Source organism: Pterocles gutturalis, unplaced genomic scaffold (genome assembly GCF_000699245.1).
Source record: "Pterocles gutturalis isolate BGI_N339 unplaced genomic scaffold, ASM69924v1 scaffold33495, whole genome shotgun sequence".
In the NCBI taxonomy this organism is placed as follows: domain Eukaryota; kingdom Metazoa; phylum Chordata; class Aves; order Pterocliformes; family Pteroclidae; genus Pterocles; species Pterocles gutturalis.
The window spans coordinates 18,277-28,482 of record NW_010144469.1 but is presented as its reverse complement, the minus strand read 5'-3'; the positions used below and the strand labels follow the sequence as shown (position 1 = coordinate 28,482).

At 44.9% G+C, this 10,206-nt stretch overlaps 1 protein-coding gene across 1 annotated transcript in view; it reads left to right on the top strand.

Moving 5' to 3' along the window:
* Positions 1 to 4,118: 4,118 nt before the first annotated feature.
* The window catches only part of GMPS (guanine monphosphate synthase), a gene marked incomplete at its 5' end in the record, with an annotated part of 18,292 nt that continues 12,204 nt past the window's right edge, over positions 4,119 to 10,206 (top strand). Inside the window, 4 exons of the mRNA XM_010085110.1 lie at positions 4,119 to 4,300; positions 7,826 to 7,940; positions 8,942 to 9,039; positions 10,047 to 10,150. Coding sequence (XP_010083412.1) covers positions 4,119 to 4,300; positions 7,826 to 7,940; positions 8,942 to 9,039; positions 10,047 to 10,150 — 499 coding nt within the window. The remainder of the gene's footprint in view (positions 4,301 to 7,825; positions 7,941 to 8,941; positions 9,040 to 10,046; positions 10,151 to 10,206) is intronic.

Sequence of the window (10,206 nt, the reverse complement as noted above, 5' to 3'; positions counted from 1 at the left end):
CGCAGCCTTGCCCGCGCCAGCCCTCCTGCGGGGCCCGCTCTCCCTGTCCCGGCCTGATTCGCAGCGACGGGGGCAAAAAACGTGTGTGTCAGCGTGTCCCGGGGTGACAAAGTGACTCCGGTGCCTTTGTGAAGGAGAAGGTTTTTCTCCATAATGCAACTTCTGAAGCAAAACCTTGTAAGTTGTCTTAAGCCGCTTCTGTAGTAGGATAAAAGCCTTGTTGGAGGTTTTTTTTGTCTGGTTTATGAGCAAATGTGGCCCTGAGGGGTTTTTTTAAGTGCTCAGTTGGTCCCTGCTGGTTTTCCGACACACTTTTCCCTGACCACCCACAGCATCTCCTTTCCTGGCCAGGGTTGCTCCTGGGGCTCCTCTGCCCTGGGGAGCTGCTGCGACGCGGGGCTGATGGTGCAGGAACCCTGCTCTCGCAGGAAGCGGGTAACAGAGCGATTTCCGCAGGGGGCCAGGTCCCAGCAGCCACTGGAAATCTGCCTCTGACTTATGTAAATTAAAGTTTGAGATAACGGGTTGGGGGCTCTTGTGTCAGCCTCGGGGATTGCCTGAGTTTGGAGGAGTTACTTTCCTGTTATGTGTTGAAAAAAAATGAAAGTGTTCGTATATCTTCTTGATTTTAATACCACAGGGAAACAATTAAACTCTTGTAAAACCTGTGCTGGCTTGAAAGTACCAGGTCAAGGCTCCAGGTTTAGGCTTGTCCTAAGTTATTAGTGTGGGTGAAAGCTCAGAGCTGAGGGCTCGGACAGAGGTGCTTCTTGGTGCTCCAGAATATGACTGTTCTGTATGTTAATGTGCTTTATAAATTGCATTAGTGAAAATCCTGTGAGCGGGTGAGTATGTGGAATGCTGAAAAATTCCCTGATTCTGGAAAAGTGGGCTGTTAGGAACCTGCAAACTCAGTTGAAAGCACCAAAGAGTAAGATACGTGGTGCCTTTAGCTAATAGTGCAAGCCTGATGGCAGGTCTCCTACTACAGCTCATCGTAGAACTTGTAATTATTTTTTTTTTACACAAAAAAAAAGCAGCAGCGATGGATGGAAGCTTTTTTCCCTCCAGTGTTAGTAAGTCGTAGAGCTGAAATGATGCATCAGGGATGACCCTTGCCATGGCAGCACAGTCGGAGGCAGCAGTATGGTTCAGGGGATCGTTGGGACCCCGGTCCCAGGTCTGGGGTCTGTGACACAGCAGGCGAGGAGCAGGGACCCCAGTTCCAGGTCTGGGGTCTGTGACACAGCGGGCGGGGAGCAGGGACCCCGGTCCCAGGTCTGGGGTTTGTGACACAGCGGGCGAGGAGCAGGGACCCCGGTCCCAGGTCTGGGGTCTGTGACACAGCGGACGAGGAGCAGGGACCCCGGTCCCAGGTCTGGGGTCTGTGACACAGCGGGCGAGGAGCAGGGACCCCGGTTCCAGGTCTGGGGTCTGTGACACAGCGGGCGAGGAGCAGGGACCCCGGTTCCAGGTCTGGGGTCTGTGACACAGCGGACGAGCAGCAGGGACCCTGGTTCCAGGTCTGGGGTCTGTGACACAGCAGGCGAGCAGCAGTCTGGAGATACAGCGGTTTGATAAAGTGCTTTCTTTGGCTCATGAGTTGTAGAGAACAGTAGGAATCCTTCATGTATTACATGGTTTTCAGGGTGACTCTTGTGATTTAAATTAGCTGCATATAGCCTTTTTTCCCCGTTTTTCTCTTGGCATCCTCCAGTCCCACTATCGGGACACGAGGCTGGTTTCTGTCTGCTCTGCCCCAATGCCTTGGACGGCTGGCAAACCAGCGTCAACAGCAGTTCTCAAAAACAGCGAGTTCTTCAGTTTTTTGTGAAAATAGACCAGGAGAAGACAAGGAACTCTAGTTATACCCCTACTGAGGGGAAAAAGAGCTTTTATTAGAAGCTGGAGAATCCCCACTAGGAAGAGGCGCTGGCTCCATAAACCCTGTCCCTGCAGGAGCTGGGCTGTCTGCTATCCTCTTCATCTCGCTCCTGGCACGCGTACGATACACAAACGCATGAGCTGAACTGCCATGTTGGCTGCGTGTTAACAGCATCTGTTCTTTTTTTGGTCTTATTAAATGAAGTTTCCCTTATTAAATTTGGATTCAAAATTCTCTAGCCTTGGAATGGTGCCTTTAAGTAAATAAAGCCAGATCCTGCACTGACTTACCGCCTTTCTCCATCCTCTTTTTCCTTATGATTTACGATCGTGTTTCTGTTGGGCTCTCCTCAGAGCTGAACCTTCTCACTGTTCTACTGTAGCTCAGAAGTGAAGTACAAAAACTCCTCTGACACGGGCCGGGTGGTGATAGTCGCTTGTGTTAGCTCCCGGGATGGGGCTTGCTTGGACATGTGCTGGAGGTGTGCTGCAAGGCTGCCTTCGGGAGAAAAGGACAGCAGGCAGTTATTAGGCCAGTGATTGAATAATTTTATTTTTTTTATTTTTCCCCTCTGGTGAGGTGTGTGTTGCTGCGCTCATCTTACACGTTCCACTTAAGGAGATCTGTGTTTCTCAATGGATGCAGTGCTTTTATGGGGTTTTAACCCAGATGCCCTTAGCATCATCTGAGGAAAGACCTTCTGAGCTCTGGTCAGACACTGGCTTTTGAGATTTTGGGAGGGTATTGATGGACTCCCAGCAAAACTCGGGCAGTGAGCTATTACTTGAAGCCTTAAACAGCTGTTTTCCAGGGCCATGTAGACAATGAAGAAGTAATTCTGATGTCGATGCAGTTATCTCTGACAGCGTTCCTCCGATCTTTGCGCAGCCTGATGCTGTACTCTGCACGAGTGAAGCAGCGGGGACGGCTCGGTGCGCATCTGGAGCCAAGGAAGAAAGCTCAAAGGCAGCCTTTTCTGTGTGTTTGTTGGGGAGAATCCGTCCCAGCAGGATGATGCTCTCCTCCAGAATGCCCTGTGCTCGACGTGGGGGTGTTTATCTGGCTCCCATGGGAATCCTGCGGCATGCTGCAGGCTGCCCCGGCTTTCTTCAGAACCTCCTGGGACCCTGGGTCGGAGGATGTGCTGCCTGGTACACACATGCAGAACACCTCCAACATGCTGTAATTCAAACTTTAAATGCTCAGGAGCTTCAAGATGTGTTTTGAGGCAGTGTTTGCCCAAGTAAAACCCTTCCTGCTTTTTCCTTCGTCAAATTACATTGGCAAGGAAACAGTGTAAGCTTTAAATTAAGGGAAAAACACCTCCAAAGTCAGTAATTTCTTTAAGCAGCTGGGTTTTTTCTGCATGAATTTTGTGGTCTCTTACAGTGTGGTTCAGTTCATATTCTTCCTTGAAGATCTTCTGATAAGGACACTTCCATGGAATAGCTGCCTCTCTCCACAATGTCTTTGTTAAAAAAGATGACACTTGTCCTTGTGTTTTCCAGCCCTCTTTCAGATCTAACTGACCTTGGCCAGCCAATTCAAACATGATGGGCTCAGAGAGAACCCTTGCTTTGTTCCGACGTGCACTTTGCGTGAATGCTGCAGTCAAAAGTTGGGTTTTTTTGAAAAAATCGTTTTAGCAGAGACATTTGTTCTCAATTTCTCCTTTTTATTCTCTCTGGGAGGTAATGTCAAGTGAAAGCTCAGCATATGAGGCAGCATGATGGGGAAAAACATTTTTCTTCTTCCTTTGCAGTGTCCTGTTTTGCTTGAGAAAAAGGCACATGCTCTTAATTATCACAGGCTGTGATGAGTTTTGTGTGGCACTGTAAAATAGAAAAAGCTGGAGTGGCTGTAGTGGTGAACAGGGCGTATGGCTTCTTATTTATGGATGGCTCTGCCTTCCTTAGCTTATAAGCATTTATTTTTTCTTCCCTAATTTGTACCATGTTTGGTTGTGGGCTTGGGGATGTCATGTTCATTTGGCTGCTTGGGAGGGATGTGTTAATGCAGCTCCTTTATCTTGCTGACACATCTACTGGTCCTTATAAATGTGAGGATTTTTTCATTTAGCAGTTTCTCGGCTAGTCGTTATCATTTTAATCATAAGTTGACATATAGGCAACCTTAGCAAGCTTTGCAGATGTTCCTTGTAAGAGAGATCTGGCTTAAAGCCTGCAGTCTGCAGTGTGTGGTCCTAAAGCGCTGATGTGGGTGATGTTTGCAGCCCGAGAACACCGGAGGAGACCTCAAGGATGGGCAGCACCACTACGAGGGAGCCGTCGTCATCCTGGATGCCGGAGCGCAGTACGGGAAGGTCATCGATCGGCGGGTGCGCGAGCTGTTCGTCCAGTCCGAGATCTTCCCCCTGGAAACGCCAGCCTTTGCCATCCGAGAACAAGGGTTTCGGTAGGTGGTTCCTGCGGTGCCTGTGCCCGCACGCCCTGCTCCTTCCCTCCTTTCGCTGTGACGGTGGCCCTGCGTGTCGGCAGCGGTGGTAATTGCCTGGGCTTTTATGTGCAGCGGCTTTTTTGCAATGATGTTAATGATTGCATCCTTAGCTTATCCTCAGTAATGCCTCAGTTCTGCTGGGGAAACTTGTACAGCAATATAAATCTTGTGTGTTTGCTGCTTAGTGCCTTCATGCCATTTTAATCATTTCCATTTGTAAGTATAATTTAAGAGGTTTCATTTTGAATATGTATCTGCAAAAAATTTAGATGAACTTGCTGTTTTACCTGTTAAACTAGGGTAGCTATTAATTAAGAAAACAAGTCTTGTGAGTTTCTAAAAATTATTTTTTTTAGTTTAATTACAAACAAACTAACTTAGATACTGAAGATATTGTGGTAAACCATGCCAAACTGCTTCTGGGAAGCAGCTGAAAAAAACTTAACTGTAACTGCTGCTTGTTGGTTGCAGCAAGAAAAGGTCTCTCAATTATTTCGTACTTTGTACATTTCTTTTTCTTGTTTTATTGGGCTTACCAGCGTATGCCACTCTTTTCCATGTGGAAAATAAATACCCTGAAGTCTGCAAATCATCAAAGACTTGTCAGTTGGGTGCAAATCCAGAAACACGCTGCACGTGTGCTTCTGGGTTGTGCTGACAACAGATAAGACAGTGCTTTGTTATGGAATGGCGTTTTTCTAATCAATTATAATTAGTGAACCAGTAAACAGTCTATTTTAGTAAATCAAATAGGAACTTATTGATCTCTTCTGAAAACACAGAGAACAGAAAACCCAGGATCTCCTGCATCTATCAGGTAGCTGTTGTGTGAAGAATTTATCTTTTCAAAAATGTTCTGAAATCCCTTCTCTTGTCAGCTCTTGTTTATAATTCTCCAACAGTCAAGTCTTTAAAAGGTGGCCATGCCTAATTACTGGCTTAAAAAGAATTCCTGCCTCTCGTGTGCATTGGATTTGAGGTGTGGGTTGTAGTACTAACGATGTTTTGTCTCAGACCTGGGCTGTATTGATGCAGGTTTGTATTGGGAAGAGCTTTTCCCCTTTTACTGCTGAAGGTTCTTCAAAGTCTCCTGATCAGACCTGTTGGACTTGTCATTCCAAATAATGGCTCTCTAAAATGTGGCAAAACCTCTCCATTCGAAAGGTCACTTCTCAAGGCTAAGATAGTGGTTTCGGGTTATCGGTTACCCGCATCGGTCAATAAACGTTGTGACCACAGTCTCTGTTAATCGTTTGCATCCAGGAAAGCTCAACAAATACTGACGCCAGCCATTGGGTGCCTTTATCCAGTGACTGCTGTAAAAATGAGTTTGTGGTTTTACTGCAAGATTTTGGCAGGTATTCTGTGTGTCCAGGGAAGAGTCAGGTTTCTGTGTTGCAGCTCGTGCACCGGATGGGCTTAGGCGCTGCGTGTTGGTCTCTGCTATTGTTTGAGACGGGCAGCAAGGCTGAACATTTTGCTCAATTGCATTTACATGTTGTGTTTAAAAAGCCAGCTCCTCAATTTTCATAGTTTCAGAACAGCCTCTAATGACCATCTGAACGTGATGTAAACATTGGCAGTTTCCCCAAGGTCCTGGTTCTGGTCCTGGGCCGAGGAGGTGCCGCGGTGCTGGGCTCTACTGGCACTGGGCTGAGCTCTGGCACCGGCTGAGCTCTGGTGTGAGCGCTGACGTTGGGATATCAATGCACGCATTTTCCTCTTGGTATTTTTACGTGGTTCCTGATGTGCCTTTAATCCATCACAAACAGGCTTTCCAAAGCTGGGTCAGGTTGTTTTGGCAGTGGTTTAAGGTAAACCAGAAAAGGGTATATTCATACGAATGTAAGACGGTATGTGAGAAATGACACAGTGGTGTGGTAGAACTCTCAAAATCTACATCCCGTGCTAGTTTTAATTTCTCCTGCATGGTTGAGAAGGTGCAGGTTCCTCTCTCACCCTCAACTCATAATTATTTTCTTTAATACTTGGGCACATGGGATAACCTTTCTGTGTTCTGTGGGATTTTAATTGGTATGGAAAAAAAGCAGATTTTTAAGACTCCGCTTATTTAATAGGACAGCCTATAACTATTTTGACTTCTCATAAGAATGTTCAATTTGTAGGTGTGACTATATTTCCTTTAATTGATCCTAAATAGTGGTCTTTATATATGGCACTTAAGCAAATGCTTCTGTACGTGGAATTATCAGAAGCAGCAATACACCAGGCATGATGAGTTTTCAGTCCCTTTCTAGCAGTGTCTGAGGTTAGGGAATTCATCGTCTCCAGCTGGAACAGAGGCGCCTGCGCACCTACAGCAGGTACTAGTTGTCAGGATTGTTCAGTGTAACACTACCCCTCTGTCAGCTGGATGCTTATCCCAAAGCTCTCTTGTAGATCCCAACATACAAAGAAATAAACGCTGCCTCTTCCAGCTCGCAAGCTGCTGTGCTTTGGGGTGCCCCCATCCAGCCCCCTGCCTCACCCCCTGCCTTGAACCACGGAGCCTGGGCTGGGGAGGAGGAGGTGGGCTGCAGGGGGGATCCAGCCGTGCACTGGGGGGAGCAGGTACCCCGCAGGACTGCAGCTGAGAGGTGGCATTCGGTATGTGGGCTCATTACTACACAGTTATTTCTGCTGGTGGGACAGATGTTGTAAGCACACTGCCCATTTCTGCTGCTTAGAAATAGAAAATTTCTATTTAGTCAGTACTTGCCTGACAAACACTCTAAATAATGCTAGAGAAAAGCTTTATTAAATGCATTTAATCCTGCGTATGCAACTTCTCTCATCCTGTTTTGCATTTCTCTGAATACCAGATTTGATGTTCTCTGTGAATAAACAGTGTGTGAGTCCAAGGTCTGGGAGCCCGCGGTCAGTCCTGGCTGGGCTCAGAAAGCGTTGCCCAACGGCCCGCTGCTCCTGCACTGCACCCTCCTGCCACTCATCTCTGCCCCTTCGAAAAGATCTGATTTTCTGTTATAGTGTGAAGCATTAACTGCATGTGTTGGACTTGTCATTCACAGCCTGTTGCTGGTGCTGTCACACTGTAATCGGGGCGGATTAGGGGCCGTTTTGTCGGCGGCTCTGGGAGTCTGGTGTCTGAGTGCACCTCCCCTCCAGATGGCACAGGCATCCTGCAGCAGATACATGTGTATCTTAATGCCAGTGCTCTGCGTTTGCTCCTAGCCATCCTGCTTCTCTCGTAGTTGACGCTTGGCTGCGAGGAATTTAAAATACAGTCACTTTCTAGGATGGTTTCTGTCTGATTTTTTTTAAACTGATGAAATATGTCTCTGGTAACTGCTGGATTTGACAGCTGTAGCATAGCAGAGTTAAGCTGTATGTTAGGAGATCTGTATATATTCTAACACAAATTTTAATAGAGTTCTGAGACTGTGAATGTTTAAAGCAAATAAAGATATTTTAAAGTAAACAATTAATATTGGAGTTAATATTTTCTTTCTCTTTTGCCTGCAGAGCTATCATTATATCTGGAGGACCAAACTCTGTGTATGCAGAAGATGCGCCATGGTTCGACCCGGCGATATTTACAATAGGAAAACCAGTTCTTGGGATCTGCTATGGCATGCAGGTGCTGTTGGGAGATCTGTTTGTCCCCAGCTGTCCTCTGGGCTGTATTTGTGATATTAATGGAAGATGAACTGCTAGAGGACCTGCTCTCTGAAGGGAGACGTGTTATATTGAAATGTGCCTGAAAATGCCACGCAAATTGAAAAGCACGTTAGCTAGCCTCAAGTACAGGAGTTCCTTAAGGCTGGCATTGCAGAAATGAATCAAGTGTGTGTATTAATGAACTACTACCTAATTATAAAAGATTGAAATCGGTCAAGCTCAGTAAGTATAATATTAAACTAGGTCTCAAATGAAGTCTTAAATCTCTGAAAATTAAAGTAATTGGAAGGTGAAACCCTGAAAATATTTTAAGTTACCAGTTCTATTTGCAAGGAAAAAAAAAATTATTTTGAGACTTCTGAAATCTATAATGCAGATATCCAACTGCAAACGAGAAGGTGAGGTTTGGGAAAGAAAAAAACTGATTGAGAGTTGTACTGCTGATACAGCAAGGGTTATCGAGAGGCACAAAAATAACACTAAGGGAGAAGACTTAAGTTTCTGAGGAGCTAGATTTTGAGAAGTTTAAGCCTATCTGAAGGATAGCTAAATCAGTTTTTTGTTCAGCAGCTTAACTGTTTTTATGCTAACTGGCCTCAGGTACTCAGCTGATTTGCAGAGCAGCCATTTGTAAGTACAAGTAGGTGTACACTACTGAATATGCGTTATTGTGCAAATCTCTACCTACTGTCTGCTGCTGTGGATTTCTGGTACTCACTATGTGTGGCAACGGTCCCCAGCTATGCTGGCAGAAGGGAACAGGCCCAATTCAGAACAATGATTAATTTTTAAGATAATTTTTAAAATTTTGTGAAATGATACCTTAAATGAGTATAATAATGAAAAACTAGGTTGGTAGGTACTGGAGGGCTAGAACCATTGTCAGTTATAGACAGACTGAGGTATAAAGTGCTACTAGATTGTGTGGTGCTTGTTCATGTCATATTTTTGTTTTGACAGATGATGAATAAGGTATTTGGAGGTACGGTGCACAAGAAGAGTGTCAGAGAAGATGGAGTGTTCAGCATTACTCTGGATAACACGTGTTCACTCTTCAGGTGCGCAGACATTTAAAGTTATCAAAACAATATTGGAAATACCAGTCTGGAAATTGGTGGCTGGATGAGAAGAAGCTTATTTTAAAGAAAATAGTGACATTGCACCCATGCTTACGTGATAATTTCTAATAAAACTTTTGCAGCTGTGTTCATAAGTAAACAAGTTACTAATTTAAACAAGTGTTTAGGCATAACTTCTCAACTGGCTCTAGAAATGCAGATACATTTGCTTGGAATATTGTTTAAACACTTCATTTCAAAGTAGAACGTCTTCAGTGAGACACCATAAAGTGTACCACAGCACGAGAACCTCTGTTAAGCTCTTGGTTCCTTCTGCTGTGCAGTGCGTTACTCTTGTATTGGTTGGCACCCATCTGATTTCCAAAAGGTAACAGAAAATCTGAAACCGTTAATTTTCTACCTGCTTTTAAAATTGCTTTGTGATGTTTTATAAAACCAAAATCAGATTTCTTGGTCGTTTATCAGTGCCTCTCAAGTTCCTTGTAATAATTCTAACAGTTTACTCATACCTGGTGTCCCAGTTTTATTAACTTTCCCCTGTAGGGCTACTGCAGAGCTTGATACTCTGCCTAAAGTCTGAGGTGCCCAAATTGTCCTGAAAACACTTGGTTTTGAGCAAAAAAACTTCACTTAATTGAAGTAAAAAGCAGGACTCGAGGAATCCTGGTTGACTCTAGATGGCTGTACATGTCAAAGAGGGAATACTTCAGTATTGGTGTGTTTATGAAGGAACCCCAACCCTTCTGAATTAAGATAAAATACCTCTTGCATGAAGGATGCATCCATCGTACAAGAATTTATGCAGGTTCCAAGGGAGTCATCTCGGAGATGACTGTTTCTGGAAAAGAAATCCATGTGCAATATTTCAAATTTGCCTGGTCAGTAGAGATGTGCTTTTGTTGGGATCCCTAAAGGCTTCTTTTCGAAACACAGGTAGTTTGGGCTTTGTTCTTTTTAATTTATTCTAGTTTTTAATCTTTGTTTAGGGGCCTTCAGAAGGAAGAGCTTGTGCTCCTCACTCACGGCGACAGCGTGGATAAAGTCGCTGATGGATTCAAAGTGGTTGCACAGTCTGGGAACATTATAGCAGGTATTTATTTTATACTGAAATTGCCTTTTGGTAGTATTCATTAAAGGAAAGAGGGT